Source organism: Mustela nigripes, chromosome 4, assembly GCF_022355385.1.
Source record: "Mustela nigripes isolate SB6536 chromosome 4, MUSNIG.SB6536, whole genome shotgun sequence".
NCBI classification, from domain to species: domain Eukaryota; kingdom Metazoa; phylum Chordata; class Mammalia; order Carnivora; family Mustelidae; genus Mustela; species Mustela nigripes.
This window is the reverse complement of record NC_081560.1, coordinates 173,318,486-173,343,385: the sequence shown is the minus strand read 5'-3', so window position 1 is coordinate 173,343,385 and position 24,900 is coordinate 173,318,486. Positions and strand designations below refer to the sequence as shown.

General features: G+C 35.0%; 1 protein-coding gene across 2 annotated transcripts in view; it reads right to left on the bottom strand.

The window, feature by feature from the left end:
• Positions 1 to 24,900, bottom strand: part of SHOC2 (SHOC2 leucine rich repeat scaffold protein) — a 94,848-nt gene that overhangs the window by 11,225 nt on the left and 58,723 nt on the right. For both annotated transcript variants that reach the window (XM_059398550.1, XM_059398551.1), the window contains exons 3-5: positions 16,867 to 17,004; positions 4,600 to 4,730; positions 104 to 292 (exon numbers count right to left, since the gene is read on the bottom strand). In XM_059398550.1, the coding sequence (XP_059254533.1) occupies positions 104 to 292; positions 4,600 to 4,730; positions 16,867 to 17,004 (458 nt within the window). The remainder of the gene's footprint in view (positions 1 to 103; positions 293 to 4,599; positions 4,731 to 16,866; positions 17,005 to 24,900) is intronic.

Genomic DNA, 24,900 nt, shown 5'->3' with positions numbered 1-24,900 from the left:
AGTAACAAGTAAGTGTTATCCATACTAATAAAGAAAGCACAAATATTAGTATAAGTACTAATAATAGCAGCTTTTCTCCCCCTCAAAACAAAGAGAGGCTTACCTTCATATTCAGCTTACTTAATACTTTTGCTCTGGAGAAAATTCCAAATGGGATTTTGTTGATTCGATTGTGTTCCATGTTCAGGGAATAGATGGTGGAAAACTGAGATGGACCACCTACTGGGTATAACTGGAAGCAATTTCTAGCCAAGGTCAAACTATTCAGTTTCACAAGACTTGATAAAAGACTCTGTAAACAAAATAAACATACAAATTAGAATTGTAACAAGATTATTCCATAGAATACAGAGCAGCAGTCACAAATGCCTCCAAGGGCCTTCATGTAACAAATGACAGAGACTCCTTGTTGGGCTAGCTCTGTGATACCTTAGAGGGAGGACAATCACTACTCAGCTCTAGCTAACTATTGCCTTATAGGAATATGGAACAAACAGATTTCCAGATTTTACAGGAAACAGAAAAACTCATATAAAATCTGATTTTTATTCCTTGGCTTTAGCTTATATAGAACACTATAAAGAAGGGGGACCTGGGTGGCTTAGTCAGTTAAGTGTCTCTTTTGATTTTGGCTCAGGTCATGACTTCAGGGTCATGAGACTGAGCCATGTTGACTGTGGAGCGTGCTTGGGATTCTTTCTCTCTCCTTCTGCCCCTCCCTCACCTCCCCCCTCTAAAAAACAAAGCACCAAAAAAACCCCACTCTATAAAGAAAATATGTCTGAGGGTAAGAGGTATCTCAAGTGGTCAGTTTGAGAACCTTATAGAGCATAATCTCTGACATCACACGGTCCTGAGTCTGAGTCCTGGCTCTGCCACTTGCTATGAGACCAACCCTATTCAGGTCCGAGTTAATTATCCTCTAAATTATTATTAAGATTAACATAATACTGACTCAGAGTAAGTTGTTATTCAGTAATTTAATGGCTCCTTTAAAGAATACTAAATTCAGAAGATAACACTTCCTGATATTATGTGTTTTTCCATATGGTAAGATTTCAGAGGGAAATATGCATCTATCAAACAAGTATTTACTACAGATACTACCCCCAAATCCCCTCACTTCAGCCTCCCACCATGTAACCGCAGTGCTAGAGTTTAGGTATTACAAAAGAAACTCTGCCATTAAAATGACTAAAACCTATTTAGAGAAATAAAGCACAAAGATGGGGAAAAGAAAACAACACATAACTTATATAATCAATAATAAATTATATGTAATATAATCATATTATCTTGCTTTCTAAGTCTGCTTGAAGGAAGAACATCAGCTTGTTAGAAATGTAGACCTTTCAGTGCTATTCCTACCAAATTGATATGAATCTTAAGATTCCCAAGTGATTTGTATGCACACTAATGTTTGAGAAACACTGGTATAGGCTATAAAACAACTCTGAATCCTAGATCTATTTTTCAGTGGCTTGTGACTTTGGGCAAACTATTTCTCCAAACCTTAATCTGTTCATTTGTAAAATGATGATGCCTTGTTTTGTTAAACTGTAGTGAAGACATTTTAAAGAGATAAAATACATAAATAGCTTTACAATCTCTAGCTTATAGTAAGTGCTTAAATTTTAAGTCCCTTCTCTAAATTTAAAGAAAAGAAGAAATACTAGAGTAACTGGAAAAGCAGGAAGGAGACTGAGAGTGAGCTAGATCTTGAAGGATGAAAAAAAAATTAAAATATTAGGAGAAGTAGTAGAAACATTCTGGATTGAAGTAAAGACCCAATCAGAGAGGAAACAAGCCGTGTGAGGTATGTATGTGTGTATATTTTAAACAATGTTCAAATATCAGCTGTATACCAGGAGGAAACTGAAGACTTAGTACTTGAGGTGTCAGTAGGATCAGCTGAAAGAATGAAATAACTATGTAATTGAAGGTATAATTATATGGTGAACTGAAACTTGTTCTTTATGCTAAACGTTAAGAAGCTTTCAACATTTGTCTACTGATGTACACAGATAAAAGGAAAAGCTCAGGTAAGAGTGCTGAGAACTATTTTGCATGGCAGTCAATTCTGGGAAAATGCCTATATCCTACTTTACTGAAAGTACATGAAATTCGGAGTCTCATGGTAAAAACTTTTTTCATTATTCTTATACGTAGCTAACTTTACTGACATTCTTTGAAAAAAACTGCAGAAATCTGAAAAGAGGCAACAACAAGGCAACTCTCCAACCTTTCGCTCTTAGGGCATATAATGAAGTTGCTTATCAATTCCTTAAAGTCAGACACATCTGGATCCCCATCCTAGGTCTTCCACTTACCAGTTACGTGGCCTTTGGTGAATTAGGCAATCAGTATATTTCTTACAGTACTCTCAGGAAAATAAGGTACAAATCAGGCTAAAAACGTAACTTAAGTCTTATTACCCTTCCTGTTTGATAATACCCCAATAATTACTACAATTACAGTGAAGACTCAAATGGGATAACCCATGTAGAATCCCTAGCCTTACACCTTGACCATATGTACTTAGATTTAATAAGTTCCTTTTCCTTCTACATTAAAACTAGTCCATTTTCAGATAGTCATCAAAAAACCAAAAAACTATATGGTCATTTTGCCAGTTCTGATTTCAGCAATGAACCCCAATTGAAAACCACTTTCCTGATTGTGCATGCCTCACCCAGCTTGAATGTCTAGTTAAGTGCTGTCTAATGGATTTTGTTGTTTTCTTTATTGTGCTTATTATAAATGCAGATAATTACATATTTGCATTAGGAATATGGTGTTTCCAACGCACACAGACTCCTTTTAAATAAGACTTAATCCTTTCCCAGATTTGGACAGGACCAATCATCAAGGGCTTCCCTCATAGCTTCTCCATCTGAAAAAAAGGCCACCTTAAATATGTGCATGTGGGAATGAAAACGCATAAATATTGTGTACACACACACAGAGACACTTCTTCCACAGCCAGACTGAAGAGAGCTGTCTTCTTTCTAATTCTTTTACTAAAAGTAAATCTTGACTAATTTTAGTCACAAAATATTATATATGAAACTTTGTGTCCTAAGAGGTACCAAATAACTATTAGTTTTCCTTCACTGATAATTAGATATAAAAATAAATTTTAAATTTTCTCACTTCTTGAAATTTAATATACACCCAATCTTTATGTTCAGCCTGACACTGTAAAAGCAGTCAATTTTACTGAAACTCACAAATCACACCTAAAAAAATCCCAGTGAGGTCTAATTATTGTAATTACTGTTAGAAAAAGAGGTGACTTTAAACAATAGAACCCCACCCATCACCATTCTAAATTACCACTAGGGAGAAAGACAAAAATCCAGACAGTCTAGTTGTCAGGGCTATCTCTACAATCTGTGGATTCTATTCTTAATCCCGTTTAAACTGCAGGTGAGATACCTTCACAGCAGTTTTAGTGAACTGGTCCATCTTAGCAAATACAATCCTGAAAAACTGATATTTGTATTCTGATCAAAGGTTTTCTAAAAACCCAAACACCCAGAATAAGAGAAGCAAAATTAATAGGTACTTTTTTCTGTATCCCTATAGAAACAAATCAATCATATACATTTATTTTATAAACTGTTACAAGCCTATAGCTTTATATACTCAAACTGTTCTTTATAAATCATATCTAAAAACATTTGTCCAACATACCTTTATTTTTTTTCCTTTTAGTATCTTTATTAATATATAATGTATTATTAGCCCCAGGGGTACAGGTCTGTGAATCGCCAAGCACCTTTATTTTTAATTCAAATACACACATACACACACACAGAAAAACTAGAAATAAAGAGTCACTTATAAAAAGCATTTTTAACTATTAGGACAAAAGGTGTTTTGCAAAGCTTAATCAGTAAGCCACAAGTCAATTCTTTTGTTAGAATAATACAGTAAGACATAATGCTTGAATAACCGTAAGCAAACATACAAGTTGTGGGTATGCTAAAATAATAATACATAGCAAAAGAATAAAATAAAAGAGTACTGCATTCTGCCCAAAATAAACAAAAATATTTTTTCATAGAACAAAACCCAAATTAAAAATAATGTGTTAAGAAGTAACAAAATTTGGTGACTGGTATATGCTAAAAAAGCTTTAATATTATTGTATAAACAGGGTAATAATCTGGATCATGGAAGTGTTACAGCTAATATTAACATGACTAATAAATAGTGTGTTCTATATAGCTTATTCTTTTCATGAACCGTATTTTCTATAGCACTTTTTAAAATAACCGAATTGGGTGGGGTAAGTTGAGTTTTAAAACCAACCATACAACTTTTCCTTAATAGCTGCTACTGTCAGTTCCAAAATGATGTGAGAAAAATTTACATGATGATTACAATGTGAATGTAGCAAACTGATTTCTCACTCTGGTTTCTCCCTTCTATATAGAAAAAAGAAAAAATTAGTATGTTCCTATAATCATACCTATTCTTTTTTCTCTGGAGTATTTATTTTAGTGGTGGCTAAATGTCTGTAGCATACTCATTATTTAAACAATCTCAATAATCAAATTATCCACCCAGCTGTAAAGATTTACCACCTCTCACCTCTGGTAGAGCAGAAATGTTATTGTTCTCTAAATTTAGCTCTTCAAGGGCACTGCATTTTGCCAGTGATCTGGGTATTGCTGACAGTCTGTTGTATCTCAGACCAAGACGACTTAAACTGGACAGGTTTCCTGTGAATAAAAAAAAGAATTTTTTTTTAATCTGATAAACCTGTTAAATTCCTTTCTGACTTCAAATTTCAACTGCTGGTATCAGGTTTAAATGTCACATGTAGTGTAGCCAGCCTCTAGTTTTAAATTAAACAATATTACCAGCGTTAAAGAATTATGGATGTAGATGCTTGTGTCACACTTAACTTTTGGAGACAAATATTGTGATGTCTTTTAACTTTCATCATCTTTTTTTCTTTTTTTAAAGATTTTATTTATTTATTGAATACAGAGAGAGAGAGAGAGATCACAAGTAGGCAGAGAGGCAGGCAGAGAGAGAGGGGGAAGCAGGCTCCCCCCTGAGAAGACAGCTGGACCTGAGCCAAAGGTAGAGGCTTAACCTACTGAGCCACACAGGCACCCCAACTTTCTGAAGTGTGCTCATTTCTTTATTTTTGCTTTGATCATTTTTCAAAAAGTTGCTGAATAACCTTCTTTCTTAGAGGTAGCACCATTACAATACTTACAGAAAACATTTATTAGCTTACAGCATAAATTAAGCTTTGAAACCCTAGGAGGGCAGTCACTATGCCTCATAATTCTATCTAGTTATCATTCATCTGCATTTTTCCCTCTTGCTGAAGAAATCAGTGATTCAAGTTATAAGAAACCACTATATCAAGCTAATTTTTACTCTTTACATCTTCAAGGGAAAAACTCATCATTGATAATGAAAATATTCTGATAATTAAATACTGTTAAGTATAGCCAGCTATAATGCAGAAAAACTTGGCAAACATTTCAATTCCTGTAGGAATTGTAATTGGAATTATTCCAGAGGTATACTATTTTAATTTATTTTACTTTCTTATAATAGTGTCTGGAAACTGGGCCAAGAGTTTGCTGGTTCTGTTTAAGTAAGACTCCATTAGGCAGAAAACTGAATTTAAAGGCAACAATAAAAATTATCACTTAGCAAAGACAAGTTAATTTTGTGTTTAAAATGCTTTCTAAACTGCGGTGCTGGGGTGGCTCAGTCAGTTAAGCGGCTGCCTTTGGCTCAGGTCATGATCCCAGGGTCCTGGGATCGAGCCCCACGTTGGGCTCCCTCCTCAGTGGAGAGTCTGGTTCTCCCTCTTCCTCTGCCTGCCACTCTGCCTACTTGCGCTTGCTTGCTCTGTCAAATAAATAAAATCTTAAAAAAAAAAAAGAAAAAAAGGGGCACCTGGGTGGCTCAGTGGGTTAAAGCCTCTGCCTTCAGCTCAGGTCATGATCCTAGGGTTCTGGGATCAAGCCCCACGTCGGGCTCTCTACTCCTCGGGGAGCCTGGCTTCCCCCTCTCTCTCTGCCTGCCTCTCTGCCTACTTGGGATCTCTCTCTGTGTGTCAAATAAGTAAATAAAATCTTTAAGAAAAAAGAAAAAAATACTTTCTAAATTAGTGAAGGATGTTTCTTTCACTAAATCTTTCTAATGAAATCCTGGTAAGATATGTCAATTTCGCAGTGAGGGAAAAACAAGCTGAGGATTAGATGACTTTCCAAAGCCCCGAAGAATTTAGAGATTAGAAGTAAGGGCAAGAACACTGTTATCACTGCACTATGACACTGAATATGATACAAATGTTTCTCAAAAGTTGGGTCTGCAGAAAATAAAATAATCTGCTTTGTGGTGAAGTATAATTATATTCATATTTGTAGTGGCAAAAAAAAAAACAGGGACAACCCTTTTATTCAAGGATATATGAAGAATTATTTAAACTGGAGACACCACAGTGTCAGAGACAAGAATTCTGTGTTATCTATGTGACTCGGGGCAAGTTACTTAACTGAATCTATTTCCTCATCTATAAAGTGGGGATACCAAATACTTGATAGGGTTGTCTAAAGGTTAAATACAACATGTGTAAGATATGTAGCACAATGACCAGTACATACATTCAAACATGACTTTATTCTGTACTATATTTTATACCTATAAAATTATGTTACAAAAAAATTTTAAGATGTCAAAGACTATGATGTTAGGTGCATACAAAATTATGTATTTTGTATGATCTCAACAATGTAAAAAAAACAAGTAGAAAAGAATGGAAAGAAAACATTCAAACTAAGTCCATTTAAAAACATTTTGATAAAGAAAAAGCGTAATTATGAAGTCATTTTAATTTAAAAGACTGCAATATCTTTATACCATTCATTCATTTGAATGAATATTTTACATCATGGAGACATTTTATACTAACGTAGAGGTAAGAACATTCAGACATTTTACATTGTGAGGCTTATCTTCTCCATAAAGTGTAGATATGAGCTAAATTATGAAAAAACAGAGCACAGTGGTTTGAATTCTTAAACAAGCACCCTGATTAAAAAAAGAGATGAAAAAACACCTAAGAAGCAGCTTATTATAAGTTTCTTATAAGAAGAGCCATCTGAACGTAAGATAATGTGGAGAGACTTATCAAAGCCACCACCTAGAGTTAGTGGCAAAACTAGGATCGAACTCAGCTGGCTCCCTGCAACAAGTAATCATTCTTCAAGATTTTCACAAACTGTGCTCCAGTTAGCTTGCCACCTCTTGACACAGAAGCGTATGTTCATTCTTACTCCCAGGCTATTTGTCCATACTACTGTGCTGATGGAAAGCATTTTTATTCCATTCTGAGTCCAACACACTTCTTCGTGAAGCCTTCCCTGGCCATTCTATCAAGATTTCATGGATCTCCCCATAAATCGGACTCATGACTGCATATTGTTTTCACTATAAAATGGCATCTAATTATACTTGTTTTTATGTTGTCAGTCATTTCATGGATTAGAAACCTTCCCCCAACAGGCTGAAAACCCTTTAAGTAAGAAGCCTTATATATTTCCATCTCCCCAGAGAATGTTTCAGTGCTAATAAGCCCAGAGCAGGCATTCATTCATATTTTCTTAATTAACTGCAGAAGCTAAAGCATTTTCACTATTTATCCTTCTCTCCATTAGGAACAAAATGTTTAATCTTAAAACTGTATGAGGTGCTTTTCTTTGACCCGTTCTCATTTTAAAAGAGGGAGGGAAGGAAGGAATCAGTATTTTATCATTTGCCTATCCCATGCCCACTATAGCTACAACAAGGCCGGTAATGGTGGACATTTTACTACAAGCAGTAATAATATCTGATTTTAAAGAATTTCAAAAATCTTATGGTAAAATTTTAATTTGCTGTATGAAGTTGAAGACAGAAAAGGCAGTCAACCTTAGTGGGGGGGGGGGGGGACAATGGAAGACAGACCATCCCTTTCTTTCCTTCATACCACCGCTTACCCTATGGAAGAAGCCTGGTTCGATGTAAAATGGCTGAAGCATTTACCAAGGAGTCTCTGCAATCTGCCAGAAGAGTAACACAAAGACCCCATATTTTTGCTCGAACTGACATCTCTCATTCAGTCACGGTTTAGAGCAGAGCAGCACACAAATTGAGTTTTTTTTTTTTTTAAAGATTTTATTTATTTATTTGACAGAGAGAAATCACAAGTAGATGGAGAGGCAGGCAGAGAGAGAGAGGGAGGGATGCAAGCTCCCTGCTGAGCAGAGAGCCCGATGCGGGACTCGATCCCAGGACCCCGAGATCATGACCTGAGCCAAAGGCAGCGGCTTAACCCACTGAGCCACCCAGGTGCCCCACAAATAGAGTATTTTAAACACGATTTATTCTCATTAAAACCTAAAAGCTTTCTCTAATAACAAAGATGAGTATAACAAATTCTAAATACTTATCGACTCAAAAGCCCAATAGAACCAGATTCCCAAAATTTCTCTTCGAAAAGCAAAATAACTCTTGAACTTCTCACTTTTAAAATCAGAACAGGTTTCTAGAATTTAAAAATGACATGAAAATAATGTAATGAAACTGCCACATGACTTTATCTAGTACTAAAATTAGTGGTTATTTAAACAAAAATAGTACTTCCATCTTTACTAAACCTTTTCTTTCCTTTTTTTCCCCTTTCCCCCACCTTTTTTGTTGGTGTAGTAGAAATTGAACTTTAAAAAATGCAACCTAGGAAAATATGCTATTCTGATGAGAAACTCATGTGTGCAAAGCTCTTATCACTTTACTGAGAGCATGGCACGTTAAGTCATCCACATTTTGCCAAAATCCATGACTCTCAACAAAATAAAAGAGGTGAAAAAAATTAAGGATAAAATACCCAAATTCTCTTGTGCAAGGAAAAAAGCTGGACATCAGAAGTGTGACATTTTCTTTCAGTGATTGGTTTTACCATAAACTGAACTGCAACCTAGAAATCAAGCCATGGCTTGCTTTATTGTTGAGCTACGTGACTAAGAAATAAAATCAACATTGCTGAGCTTCTGTGTATAAATGTAGGCTGATCACTGCCACTCACTGGCATTTAGCTTTTAAGTGCTTAACTTTGACTGTAAGTTGTTCTGTGCTCTGCTCTGACAGCTTGCTTTCTTAGGCTGTCAGATTTTTAAATTACAGCAACATCAAATGGCTATGAATTAAAATTAGATGCTTTCAATTTCAGCAAATATAATCAGCATCTTTAGGTTAATTCAGTATAACTTGAGTGAAACTCAACTCAAATGATCTTAATTTTATTTTAACAAAGTAGCAAAAAAAAAAAAAAAAATCAACAGAACAGGCACACAGCTCTAACAATGAAAATAATGGTTTTTTTTTCCAGGAACACTGAACCAAAAAACTGAAAGCAAACTGAAAAGCAAACAATATATTCTTAAATGTCAAAAACCCAAAAGAATGCCACCATTAAAAAGAAAACTAGGGGCGCCTGGGTGGCTCAGTGGTGTAAGCCGCTGCCTTCGGCTCAGGTCATGATCTCAGGTCCTGGGATCGAGTCCCGTGCTTCCCCCTCTCTCTCTCTCTCTGCCTGCCTCTCCATCTACTCGTGATTTCTCTCTGTCAAATAAATAAATAAAATCTTTAAAAAAAAAAAAAAAAAAAAGAAAAGAAAACTAGTCGGGCGCCTGGGTGGCTCAGTGGGTTAAGCCGCTGCCTTCGGCTCAGGTCATGATCTCAGGGTCCTGAGATCGAGTCCCACATCGGGCTCTCTGCTCAGCAGGGAGCCTGCTTCCTCCTCTCTTTCTCTCTGCCTGCCTCTCTGCCTACTTGTTCTCTCTCTCTCTCTCTGTCAAATAAATAAATAAATAAAATCTTTAAAAAAAAAGAAAACTAGTAAAGTTGTTATATGAATCCGAACTGTAATTACCTAAAACCTAATTACTTAAACTCTACTTGTTGATATAACCATACTGTATCACTTCTTCAGAGCCCAGTGCAATAAAAGACCTCTGTGAATTGTTCTGTGCTCCAGCCTTGAAGGCAAGTTCTTGTTGCAGATTTCTCTCTTCATCTCATTTGAGAAGAAATAGAAAACAAAAAGTTTTTCCTACTTGAGACCTCTAACCCCCCCCCCTCTCACCCATAGTTTCATAAAATCACCACAGATCACAGGAGATTTAACATACCAACTTCACAGTTTGAAACAAAATGACTGCTGTAATGAAGTTTAATATTTTTCTTTCGTTCATAACTGACTCTTGAATTAGAAAATATTTACATGAAAGAGAATATACATTTTATTCAACAGGGTAGACTAACGGTTAAGAAAGAGAAACTATAAATATATTTTGAAGTACTCTCTCACTTAACTACAACCAGCTGTCCCCTCCCTACTTCCTTCTGCCGCTTCTCCACATCCTGTGAGCTGTCAGTGATCCTAGCGCTGCTCAGCCTGGATGTCAATGGCAGGGAGTACTGCGCCAAGGAGTGAGAAACTACTCTAGGAGTGTTTGTGTTAAATAAAGAAAGGGGTAAAAACATCTCGGTCTACTTATAAGAAAAAAGAAAAGGCAAGGAAATAAAGTGATTTTTGGAAAACTTGATTATCAGGTGACAGTTAAAAGATCTCATTTCAGTTGTGAGTTTACAGCAAGTTTCTTTAAGTCCAGGGAAAGGCAAGTAGGGTAGCTGCTGCAGGACTTACATCAACTGTGCAGGATAGATGTGGATTTTTTTTTTTTAAGTTATACTTTTCAAGAAGTAAAACAGGAAAAGACAGGAAAAATATCAAGAGAATTATATTCCAATAAAGTTTACAACTAAATGTTTTGGGTGAATTTCTCTTCTCTGATAAATGAGAGGGAGAATCTCAAAGGTCAATCAATTAAGACATGATTTGTAACAGACTAAGACCCAAATGTTTGAATTTCTCACCAAATCTCAACCTTCTGCTATACAATCAAAATACTGGGGATAAGAGAGATGGAAAAGGCAAAAGAATTTTTAATATACATGGTATATAATAACTAACAATATTATAAAAAATTTCAATAAGTATTACTCACTGCCATTATTTGGATTAACAGCTATAAATACTCCATTTGTTGACAACTATCCAAAGCATGTACAAATAAATATTTACAATTTTCTTATTGTTAATGTTTCAGTCCTTATTGATTTCCAATACAAATTTGTAATCTGATCATGCAGAATGTTCTAGAAGCCAGGCATTTATGTTATTCTGAGATAACACCTTAACCACAACAGATTAATAATGAAGCTAAATGCTTTCATATTAATAAACATACTGAAAATACAGTAATTCTGGCAGGAAAGATACATAAAATTAAGAAGCCAGGAGAAAGAAGAATACATGGAAAAGTGACCCTTTGTCAGAGGAAGTGTGACCCTAGTCCTCATAAATGGAAGATCTTTATCACCCACAACCACCATCTATGCTTCTCTGTTTGCCAGGGCTATTCACTTTTGCACTCTATTTTCATCTCCATTTCATTATTATTTGACACAACACAAATACAGACACATGCATAAAACATTAAACAAAATACTGCTGGACTATTTGAAAGAAAGAACAGTGCTGACTAATAACGATGCCCTGTATATATCCATTTGATCAGCTGAAAGAATACAGAAAATTATGTGGGTATTTAGAAGAAAGAGTCCTGAGCAGAGAGACCAAAAAGAATAAAGGCCCTGAAGCTAGAACTTTGCTGATACACTTAAGGAGCAATAAAGTGTTCCCCATCAATCATATCCTAACAAATACACAGTGACTAAGCACTGGTGACAGGGATAAGAATATTAACTTTATCACATTTCAAGCATCTTTAATTTTGGTTCCGTCTGATTTGTAGTAAACAAACTTTATTTTTCTTTCTAAAACTTCTGCTCAGCAAGGAGCCTGCTTCCCTTCCTCTCTCTCTCTGCCTGCCTCTCTGCCTACTCGTGATCTCTGTCAAATAAATAAATGAAATCTTTTTTAAAAAATGATGTTTCTATAAAAAAAAAAGACTATGCATTATTCTTTTCCCTTTACTGTTGCAACTAGTTGGTTATCAAAATAAGCAAACTTACAGACATATCTTGCAATGTAAGAACATACAACAGAAGCTAAGTGTGTCTATGTAATTCAAGAAAACTATAAAAAGTATATAAACTATGTAAAACTATCAAAATTAAACCTATATTTTGATTGGCTCAGAGTATCCCAGGGAAATGGACTCCGAAAAATCAACACTGAGAAACATAATGGAGTTCTTAAATTTCAGAAATAAAGTACTCTGGGTGGCCAGGCAAAAAGATTAAGTCACAATGGGAAAAAATTGGACTGGCTTCATACTTTTGTACATTTAATGCCAGAAGATAGTACAACCACGTCTTAGTTTTACTAAGATGCTTAAGGAAACAAAGCTGGACCCAATGATTTTTATATCCACCCAAACTGTTCAAGTATAAAAGTTACAAACATTCTATAACTAGGGAACTATTTATTTATGAACCATTTCTGAGAAAAGTACTGTAAGACTGACTTGAGCCTATCCAGAGATGACTGGGGCAACTCTGACTACATAGGACTGTTGATGAACATTAAGAAGAAAAACAGGGATGCCTGGGTGGCTCAGTGGGTTAAGCCTCTCCCTTCGGCTCAGGTCATGATCTCAGGGTCCTAGGATCGAGCCCCACATTGGGCTCTCTGCTCAGCGGAGAGCCTGCTTCCCCCTCTCTCTCTGTCTGCCTCTCTGCCTACTTGTGATCTCTCTCTCTGTCAAATAAACGGATAAAATCTTTAAAAAAAAAAAAAAAAGAAGAAGAAGAAGAAGAAAAAAAACAACTACAGATCAGCATAACAAGATATACCATAAATGTTGTATGTCCCAACAACTGTCATCTGACAAAAATTAGGAGGGGAAAAAAAAGACAAAAAAGGACAGGTAGTAGAATAAATGCCCTGGTTGCCTCACCTATGTCACTCTACTCAACAAAAGAAAAGTAAATTAGAAAGTATTCTGAACAGAAGAAAAACACAGTTTATCAGGATTGGTGAAATGCTACTAAAGCAGTACATAAGGGGAAACTTATAGCACTAAATGCACACATGACATAAAATCTTCAATGTAAGAACATACAACACAAACTATATTGGTATGTCATTCAAGAAAACTCATGAAAAAACAAAAAATTCACATCAATGACCTCTAAGCTTCCTCCATAAGAAACTAATAAATAAAACTCAAAACACATAAAGGGAAAAAATAAAGGTCAAAGTGGAAATCAATGAAATAAAAGTCAGAGAAATAATATAGAAAATCAGTAAAATTTAGAGATAATCAATTAAATTGACACAACTCTAATCAAACAGTTAAAAAAAAATCTAAGTTACTGATACCAGGAATGAGAGAAGTGACATTACAACAGATTCTATAGATATCAAAATAATAAGGGAATATTATAAACAATTTTATGCCTATAAATGTGACAAATGTGACAAATGAAATGGACCCATTCCTTGAAAAACATAAATGATTAAGTTTGCTCAAGAATAAGGGGGGGGGGCCTGCGTGGCTCAGTAGGTTAAGCCTCTGCCTTCAGCTTGGGTCATGATCCCAGGGTCCTGGGATCGAGCCCCACATTGGGCTTTCTGCTCAGTGGGGAGCCTGCTTCCCCCTCTCTCTCCGCCTGCCTCTCTGCCTAACTTGTGATTTCTCTGTCAAATAAATAAATAGATTCTTAAAAAAAAAAAAAAGAAAGAATAAAATGAGGGTCGGGGCTCCTGGTAGCTGAAAGCGTCCGCCTTCAGCTCATGATCCCAGGGTGCTGGGATAGAACCCCAGATCGGGCTCCTTGCTTGAGGGGAGGCCTGCTTTTCCCTCACCCATTCCCCCTGCTTGTGTTCCCTTCTTTAGCTGTCAAGTAAATAAATAAAAATATCTTAAAAAAACAAAAAGGAAGAAAGAGAAGAAAAAGAATAAAGTGAGGGGCAACTAGGTGGCACAGTTGGTTAAGCCTCTGACTCTTGATTTCAGCTCAGGTGGCGATCTAAGGGTTGTGAGGTGGAATCTCATGGAAGGCTCCGCGCGAAGTGCAGTCTGCTTAAGACTCTCCCTCTCCCTCTCTCTCTCTCTGCCCCTCCACCTCCTCTCTAAAATTAATCTTTAAAAAATAAAAAAGTGACAATCTAAATAGATCTGTATCTATTAAAGAAATTGAAAATTTTTTTTAAATTTTTTATTTATTTTAGAGAGAGAGCGCAGTGGAAGGAACAGAGAACCCTCAAGCAGACTCTGACCAACACAGGGTTCGATCCCAGGACCATGAGACATCATGACTAGCTGCAAAATCCAGTCTGCCGCCCAAAAGGCGCCCCAAAATTGAAAATGTTTTTTTAAAAGCATACCTATAAAGAAAAACCCTGGCCCCACTGACTTCACTGATAAATCTTACCACATATTAAAGGAAGAAATAATGCCAATTTTATACAAATTGTTTCCCCAAACTGAAGAGTACGAAACACATTCCTCCTTACTGTATGTGGCCAGCATTACCCAGAAACTGAAACTAGACAAAGAACAGGTTTTATAACATTATATGTCACTATATGGTACATCCAAAGCAATTAAGTAAATCTAATTTTTAAAACTTCTACCAGAATGTATCTTTTTCATTATGTCTTCTTGAACATCAATCACATTATCTGGGTTTTTGTCAAGTTCAGGGAAAGACTGTAGAATTATATTTCACTTAGTTTCTTTATTATATTAGCTCTATTCTCTTTCTAGAACTTCTAGTCCATTCTCTCATGACTCCTCATCACTTACTTTGTATCCTTCTTCCTTTTTGTTCTAGATTCTAATGGACTTCTTACACTTACCCTACACATCTCTATTTTGGTCTTTGGATGTGTTCATTCTATTACACAGTTATTTCCCATTAAATTGAACTTTATATGGCAAAGGTATTTCTAAGGAATGTATTATTTCTTTTTTTTTTGCACCAGTCTGATCATGTTTTATAAATGCAATAAATATCTTTTCTATGCTCTTTATCTTCTAGGTTCACTTTTCTTTGTTCATTCTGGCCATTTCAACAGATTTTAAAATAGAAAAGCAAGGGGGCGCTTGGGTGGCTCAGTCCTTAAATGTATGCCTTCTGCTCAGGTCATGATCCCAGGGTCCTGAGATTGAGCCCCACATCAGGCTCCTGCTCAGCAGGAAGCCTGCTTCTCCCTCTCCCACTCCCCCTGCTTGTGTTCCCTCTCTCTGTCAAATAAATAAATAAAATCTTAAAAAAAATAAAAAAGAAAAGAAAAGCAAGAAATAATTAGGTGCAGTCTCTACTGATCCAGAAATCAGTTTTTTTTTTTTTATTTATATAGGAAATCTGGTAAAATTCTTAAGAATATAGTAGAATAGTTCACTGTAAGTTGTACACTATCTTGCCCTTCAGAAATAAATCTAATGCAGGTAACTAGATAACTAGAATACTTAGTCTGTTGCTACTACAAACAGTAATGTGATATAAAGAACACTGAGCCAAGAATCAGGAAGATGTAGGTTCTAATGGATAGCTACTATAACCTAAAGAAGTCTCAGATTAGTTGTCCTGCAACCTAGAACAGTTTATTGTAACATATTAAAAAACTCCTTAATAACTGCTTCTGTTTCAAGTAATGATAGACTAGCTAATTCAGATAAACCCTCCCACCAAAAAAAGTTAAATATGCTTCCAAAACAAAAATCAGAGAGCTAACAAGATAATGACTAATTACCAGGCCAGATACCGGCTGGAAACCCAAGAAATAAGCACATAATGGAGAAAATTTTGTCCTAAGGAGTGCTTCTCTAACTGGAAGACACAGCTGATAAGGCATGTTTTTCTGCCTAGAGTAAAAATCTACAACCAGCCAAGGGTGGGAAGTCTAGAAATCAGTACCAACTGGGATACTACAGGGTTCTCTACCCAGCACTAAGGGTAAACCAGAGGTAAAATAGTCCTCCAATCAGTCTACAGACTACCTGGGAATGACCAGAAAAATTTCAAACCTTAGGATACAAATGGATTCAAGTGGTCACTTAGGTACCTGACAGAAACAAACAAAAATCCTTCTGGAGAAAGATATCACCGTTCTAGGCCTCTTATGATATAGTAAAAACCTCATAAATGTTCATTACTGCAATTACAAAAATTAAGTCCAGGTGTAATTTTCCTAAATAAACATTACAGTATCCTGTAACACACCAGTAACTAAAAAGGTGTCCGAACTTTTAAAAAGTTGCTTTACTGTTTGTATAAATTTATGGACATTTAGAAAAATAAAACTGTGTAAATACAGAACATTTCACAGTAGGACACTTCAATTTTTTGAGTCTGGCTAAGTCTTGGAAACACATTTTCTACTTCAAGGCATCTCTTCTCTTAGACCTTTCAACAGTGGAAATGAACAAGCTTTAAGTTACACTGCCCATATTTTAAAGACTAAACAGCAGTGGTTTTATTTTTTCAGTATGTTTGCTTTAGCAAAGAAGGGACCACACCCTATATAATAGCATGCAACATTCTGAAATAAGCAAAAAAACAAAAATGCACCCATTCTGCAATTAAACAGTTATAATAAAATATATACTCAATATTCAATACTTCCAAATTCTGTCTTCTTTATAATCTGATCAAATTCATTTCCTAAAACTAACTTAGAAATGGAAATAAAAAGTCTTGCTATTTTGACAATAGTGAATTTTAATCTTTTAACTTTTATTATAGAAATGTACCAAAAATAGTCTTTTTAATGTTCAGGTAGCTATAAATGACTATCAATATAATCCATACCTATAGTATCTGGGAGGTCTAGCAGTTCATTGTGCTGCAAGTCAAGGTTGGTTATCTGTGTGCAGTTTCCAATCTCCTTTGGGAGGTGTTCAAGTTGATTGTGAGCTACATCCAGCGTAATGAGGTTACATAATTCACCTGTAAAATTGGCCAACATAAAAACTTAACAAGAATTTTTCAAGAATACATTAAGTAATACTGAAGGAAAGAAAAAAAAAAAACAACTCTTCATTTTCTTTATCATAATTATACCTTTCTGGAAAATGTAAAAATCAAACACAAGCTCTAAAACTTATTAGAAAAGGACATCTTAAAATATTGAATCATTATGTTGTATGCCTAGAACTAATGTAATCTGTCAATTATACTTCAATAAAAAAGGAAGAAAATGACATCTGATAAAGTTAAAAATATAAATGACCGCCAACTAATACTACATATGTAGTTTTAAATAACCAATTCAGCCACATTTATGTTTGTGTATTCCATACTTTTAAGTAGCGCTCACTAATTTTTTTAACCAAATTCAACACAGTAATATATTAGATTCATCTTGAATTCAATTTGACAGTCACCTGCTACCTCAAAATATATATATATAAAATCTCAAATAGGCATATGTTCTGATTTTATATAAATATACAAAGTGAGATAATAAATCAAAAACTGCTTCTAGATTTTAATAGTACTCCACAAGGATAGAAAATAAGGTATATTTCTCCACATTCTAGTTGAAAGAGGTGTACTGGCAATTTCGATTATTCTTAGTGTTATTCTGCAACACTCTTCCTTGCAGAATTCTTTATTTGAACATATGTGAACTTTGTAATTTGTAACAGCTACATTGGTTCTCTCATGACTTCCCTTTTTTTCCAAAGGCATTAGTTATAAATATTGAAAAAGTAAGATAAGCAAATAAAGCACATGTTACTGAAAAAAAAAATGCGTCTAGGGCACATTATTAAGCCGTATTACTATAAACACAGGCAACAAAGAAAAAACAGGTAAAATGAATTTCATCCAAATTAAAAACATATGTTCATCAAAGGACACTATCAAAAGAATGAAAAGGCAACCCACAGAAGGGAGAAAATATTTACAAATCCTGTATCTACTAAAGGATTAATGTCCAAAATAAAAGAACTCTTACAATTCAACAAGTCCCCAATTTATAAATGGTTAAAGAACTTCAATAGACATTTCTCCAAAAAAATATACAAATGGCCACTGAATACATGAAAAGATGCTCGACATCACTAACCATTATAATAATCAAATCAAAACCACAATGAGATACCACTTCACACCCACTAGAATGGCTATAATCAAAAAAACAGAAAATAACAAATGTTGGCAAGGACGTGGAGAAATTAGACCCTTGTGCTTTACCACCCAGGTTCTCAGGGTGAAGACAGAAGAAAAATCCTTTCCTGTTTTTCCCTAGGCATTGCATATTCAAACTGCAGAAAATCAAAGGCAAGGACAAAATTTTGGAAGAAGTTAGAGGATAAAAGCACCTTACTTTTGGAGAAACAAGGATAAAAACCATATATTCAGACTTGTCTTCAGAAAAGCATGTAAGCAAACAGAGAATGCAATGAAATATTTAAAGTCTTGAAAGAAAAGAAAACACAACCCAACCAACCTAAAGTCTGTATCCAATGAAATTATCCTTCCAAGTAAAAGAAAAATAGACTTTCTCAGACAAACAAAAATTGACGGAGTTTGTCACCAGCAGACCTGGCTTACAAGAATACTAAAAGAAGTTCTTCAAAAAGAAGGAAAATGATATAGGTTAGAAACTTGGATCTATATAAAAGAAGAGCATTGGAGAAGTAATAAAGGTAAAATAATTTCTCACTTTTTATTTTTTTAAAGACTTATATATTTTTGCTAGAGAGAGAGCAGCGAGGGAGCACACTCGGGGGAGGAAGGAGCAGAGGAAGAAGCAGACTCTCCTTTGAGCAGGAAACCCAATGCGGGACTTGATCCCAGGACCCCAGCTGGGATTATGACCTGAGCTAAAGGCAGACGCTTAACGGACTGAGCTACACGGGTGCCCCAAATATTTTCTTACTCTTAATTAATCTAAAAGATATTGGTTTGTTCAAAGTATTAGTAGCAACAATATATTAGATGATTACAGATTAAGGATAAATGAATGACAGCAATGTTATAAGGGACAAAAGGGAGGAACTGGGAATATTCTGTTTTAAGGTAACCACACTACCCATATGAACTGTACAGCATTATGTGAAAGCGGACTTATAATCAGCTACAAATGCATACTGTAAATACCAGGATGACCACATATATACAAATAAAATTAAAAGAAATATAAGCAATATGTTAAGAGAGAAAATGAATAAAATGCTCAATTAAAACCAGATAAGGCAAAAAAAAAAAAGATGAACAATAAAAAGAAGTTCAGCTAATAATAATAGTTACAAATATAACTGATATTTATCCAACTCATCAGTAAACACTGTAAATGTAAATAATCTAAATGCACCAAATAAAAAACAAGAGACTGTCAGAGAGGATCAAAGAAAAAAGACTCATGTTGTTTTAAAAAAACTCACTTTAAATTACACAATGGTAAATGGAACAATTCTCCAAGAAAACATAACAATCATTAAAGTTTATATACCTATTTATCTCTGTATCTAGTACAGTGCTTAGTACATAGCATCATGTTAACTTAAAGAATAAAAGAAGATAACTGGGGAAGATAAAATTTGGATTTAATACTCTTCAAGCCAGAGGGAATAAAATACTTTTTTAAATTTGCCATCATCTTTTCTAATAAAAAATATTTGAAATTTAGTACCTACGAAAATAACTTCCACTACTCTAAAGAAAGATACACAAGCCCAAAAGTGTACAGAATTGAGGCAAGTAAATAAAACAAACTGGAAGAAGACTATGACTAACTTTACCCATTTGGAAGAGCTAGGATTCAACTCAGATCCATTACCACTATATTGCAGGACTTTCAACTTCAGTACAATGACATTTTGGACTGGGTAATTCTTTGCTAAATGAGGCTGTCGGGGTTATGAATAAGCAGCACCCCAGCCTTTACTCATTAGATGCCAATAGCACCTCCCAAATAATAACAATCAAAACTGTCTCTAGACATTAACAAATGTCCTCTGTCACAACACTGCAAAAATTGCTCTGAGTTGAGAATCACTGCTACGTTGGAATAAGAAAGTTCAATACTGTCCAATCCTCACATTTTTCAAACGAAGCTGGAAATCTAGATCTTCAAATAAAATCTTCAAATGCTAAAATGCTAACAACTAGTTCTTAGGTTAAAACAGAACAAAACACTGTGTTACTGAACGTGTTTGTGGGCTTTTTTCAGTATTCAGGATTCCAGTTTGACATCTCTGAACATAAAAACAAATTAGTTACTAACATTTTAGGACAGAAATTTGCATATGACTACCTAATACTAAAACTAAGAAGTGTTTTTAAAAAGCAAAATATAATCATCGAGACTCAATTAAGTTAAACTTTGATTTGTGTAAATCACCCCATGGCAACTGGATTATTTTAAACATATATTCTCTCCTGAAAGTCATCCTCCAGCAATACAACTCTCTGCAAGTCAGGATATCATGGTAATAGTGACACATTAGGAATAGCATCACCTAATAACACTAATACTTCTTTCTCACAATTTAGTAATCCCTAAATATTCTGAAAATGCTTAAAACTCAGGAAATGTGATTTAATTTTTTTAATAGCACAGAAAAAAATAACAGGATTTTAAAATCTGGTTAGTCCCTGAAATACAGTACACTTAAAATGAAATTACATATATTATTGGGAGTAAAATCTGAAAGTTATTTTAGGCTTTCCCCAAAATCTACATATAAATTTTAGGAACCACGAAGAACATTTTCAGAATAGATTTTGTTCAGTCCAAAGAAAAAGTCTAAGAAACTTCAGGGAAGTTTATAATTTATACACAGTTCCCATAAAAATCTAAAATATTTTCAAAACTAATCCAAAACTTTGTATTTAATGCAATAAACAAAACATTTTTAATGTTGGTGGAGGGAAGTGTTTAAGATCTCTTTTCTTTGGAGTTAATACTTAAAACTGCCCAAGCTCCTCTTGTCCATAGTCAAATAATTAGAAACATTTGAAAATTGTGAATATATGACAAATTCTGTACTAGACATTGTGTCAGATAAGAGCCTACATTATAATTTGTAAGTAATTTAAATATTAAATATATAAGCAGTTCATGAAATACTTATACACAACTTGTTATTTCTATACTCTGTCCAGCTACATAGTACTTTTAAACATGTTTCACCACATATGATTCAAACATGATAAAACAAAACAATATGTAAATCCATCCCAAATGGTTCTCAAAGACAGTAACTAAGGTTTAAAAGTGACTTGCCTCTGAATGGGTTTAACAGTGGTTTTTATTTCCTACTTTATACATTTATATTTTGTATTTTGTATATACATTTGTATTTTGTATTTGTATTTTGTATTTTCCTTCATTTTGTACATTTTTTTTAAAGATTTTTATTTATTTATTTGATAGAGAGAGATCACAAGCAGGTGGGGGGGGGAGCAGGCTCCCCACTGAGCAGAGAGCCCGATGTGGGGCTCGATCCCAGGACCCTGAGATCATGACCTGAGCCGAAGGCAGAGGCTTAAACCACTGAGCCACCCAGGCGTCCCTGTACATTTTTTTATTCAAAGAGAAAAAAGGGAGATTTAAAGAGTAACACTAGCAGTCTCTCCTACACTGTTCACAGAAGAGCATTTTCTGACCCATAACAGAAGTTCCCCATCTATGGAGCAGATACATCTTTTAGTGAAAACCAATGCATCATACTATCATACTGTTAACATCAGCCATTAATATTACGCATCTTATGACTCATATTCCACACTCAATAAGCAATCTTTTGATTTTATATTTGACTTTCCACACATTTGCCTACAGAGAGAACATAGATTCATTCATTTATCCACTCTACAAATGCTTATGAAACACTTACTAGACACTATCCCAGAGGATGAGGATACAGTAAGAGAAAAAAAAAAGATAAAATGCCTGCCTTCATAGAACTTGTATTTTAATAAGGAAAAAAACAAATTAACAAGTAATCAAGCGAGGAAGTATTAAGAGCTATCAAAGAAAATAAAGCAAGATAAAAATAAAAAAGTGTCATGGGAAAAGAGAGTGAAGGTATTGGTAATAAGTAAAAGGGAAAGAAATGCTGATGAAGTACCATTTGCAAACAGACCTGTGCTTCAGGATTCTCTCTCCCTCTCCCTGTCCCTCTGACCCTTCCCCTGCTCCTACATGCTCGCGCACTCTCAAACTCCTGTGTGTTTCTCATTCATTCTCTGTCTGGAATAAATAAATCAGAAAGAAAAGAAAGAAAGAAAGGAAGGAAGGAAGGAAGGAAGAAAGGAAAGAAGGAAAGAAAAGAAAGAAAGAAAGAAAGAAGAAAAGAAAAGAAAGAAAGAAGAAAAGAAAATGTACCTAAATAATGGGAGAGGGAAGAAACAATGAGAATTCTCAGGGAAGAATGTTCCAGGCTGAGTGAAGAACAAGCACAAAGACTATGAGGCAATAGAGTTCAAAATGCAACAGAAGGTCAATGTGGCTAGAATCATGATTAAGGAATCAGGCAGTAGGAGATAAAGTAGCCCTGGATCAGATCCACTTAAAGTATTGTAGGCTAAGATGAAGAGTTCAGCTTTGACTAAGAAATAAGTGGTAATTGTAATAAGAGTGTTTATTATTGTTTTTATAGTAGTTCCAGGTTTACAGAAAAACTACCCAGAAAGTACAGAGAGATCCCCTAGATCCTTTTCGCTGCACACAGTTTCCCCTATTAACATCTTCCATTAAGTGGTACATTGTTACAATTGATAAATTAATATATTAACTGAAAGTTCATATTTTATATTAGCATTTACTCTTTGTGTTGCCCAATTCTAGGGGCCTTGATAAATATATAATATGGTGTACCCATCATTACAGGTATCATATAGAAGGGGCACCTGGGTGACTCAGTCAGTTATGCATCCAACTCTGGTTTCAGCTCAGGTCATGATCTCATGGGGGATCTAGCCCCACATTGAGCTTTGTGCTCAGTGCAGAGCCTGCTTCAGATTTTCTCACCCTCTCCCTCACTCTTTCCCTCAAATAAATAAAGTCTTAAAAAAAAAAAAAAAAAACTAGCCTAAAAATCCTGTGTTCCACCTACACATTCACCACTCTTTCCCCCTCCCAGAGCCCCTAGCCACCACTGATCTTTTACTTTTGCCTTTGTCAGAATGTTAATAAATAGCTGGAATCACATAAGATGTAGACTTTTTCAGATTGGCTTCTTACATTCAACAACATGCACTTAAGGTTCCTCTATGTCTTTTAGTAGCTTGATAGTTCATTTATCACTGAACAATATTCCATTGTATGGTTGTACCACAGTTTGTTTACCCATTCATTTACTGAATGATATCTTGGCTGCTTTCAATTTTTAACAATTATGAATAAAACTGCTAAAAACATTTTGTGTTCAGTTTTTTGTATGGACATGTTTTCAACTCATTTGGGTAAATAACTAGGAGCATGACTGAAGGACTGTAATGGTAAGACTACATTTAGCTTTGAAAGAATTTGCCAACTGTCTTCCAAGTGTCTATACCATTGTGCATTCTCACCAGTGACAAGAGTTTGCATCTACATTTAGTGTTGTCAGTGTTTTGGATTTTAGCCATTCTAATAGGATGTAGTGATGGTAGTGGTATTTTGAAAGAATCTTACAGGATATAAGGGAGCCTAATGGAAAAGCAATAATAATGTGATAATGTTTTCCCTCAAAAAACAAACTCTATCCTGGAAAATTAAGATCTACATAAAAACATATACAAGTAGGATCCTGTAACATAAAGTAGGAAGGATATAGGGACACCTGGGTGGCTTGTCAGTTAAACATCTGACTCTTGATCTCAGCTCAAGGCTTAATCTCAGAGTCATGAGTTTGTGGAGTTTACTTAGAAAAAAAAAATTTTAAAGTAGGCGGTATAAACATATACACAAAGTAATGGGTAGGGAGCACCTGGCTGGCTATCACTGGAGCATGCAAGTCTTGATTTCAAGGTTGTAGGTTCAAGCCCCAAACTGGATATAGAGATTACTTAAAAAAAAAAAAAGAAAGAAAGAAAAAAAGAAAAAGAAAAAGTGATGGGCAAATAGAGAAGGAAGATTCTGGCTGGGTGGATTAGGAAAAGCTAGATTTAAAAAGATGGTCAGAAACAAAGACAAGAAGATGGAAGGAAAGAAAGGAAGGAAGGGAGGGACAGAGGAAGAGAGAGAGAAAAAGAAAGAAGAAGGAAGAAGGAGAAGAAATAATAATAAGAGGTAATCAGGGAGGCAAGAAAATCATAGACTCCAATTCTTTTGTTAGGGATATATTCAACAGAAATGAGTCCATATATTTACCAAGAGACTTATATAACAGTAACACAGTAGCACTATTTATATTAGCTCCAAATTACAAAGTACCAAACAACAGGGCCCCTGGGTGGCTCAGTGGGTTAAGCCGCTGCCTTCAGCTCAGGTCATGATCTCAGGGTCCTGGGATCAAGTCCCACATCGGCCTCTCTGCTCAGCAGGGAGCCTGCTTCCCTTCTTCTCTCTCTGCCTGCCTCTCTGCCTACTTGTGATCTCTGTCAAATAAATAAATAAAAATCTTAAAAAAAAAAAAAGTACCAAACAACAGAATGGATAAGTAAATAGTGGCATACTCACACAATGAGGATTTTATGCAATAACAAGAATAAACTATCTCTAACTACATACACAATTATGATGAATAATGCCAAGAGGAGAATTCAAACACAAAAACATATACAGATTAAGGATCCATTTATATAAAAACAAAGAAAATTAACTGTTAGTAGAAGTCTGTATGCTAAGTTTACTCTTCATGGGAATAGTGACTGATAGAGGGACCTCATGGGTGGTCTTACTGTTCT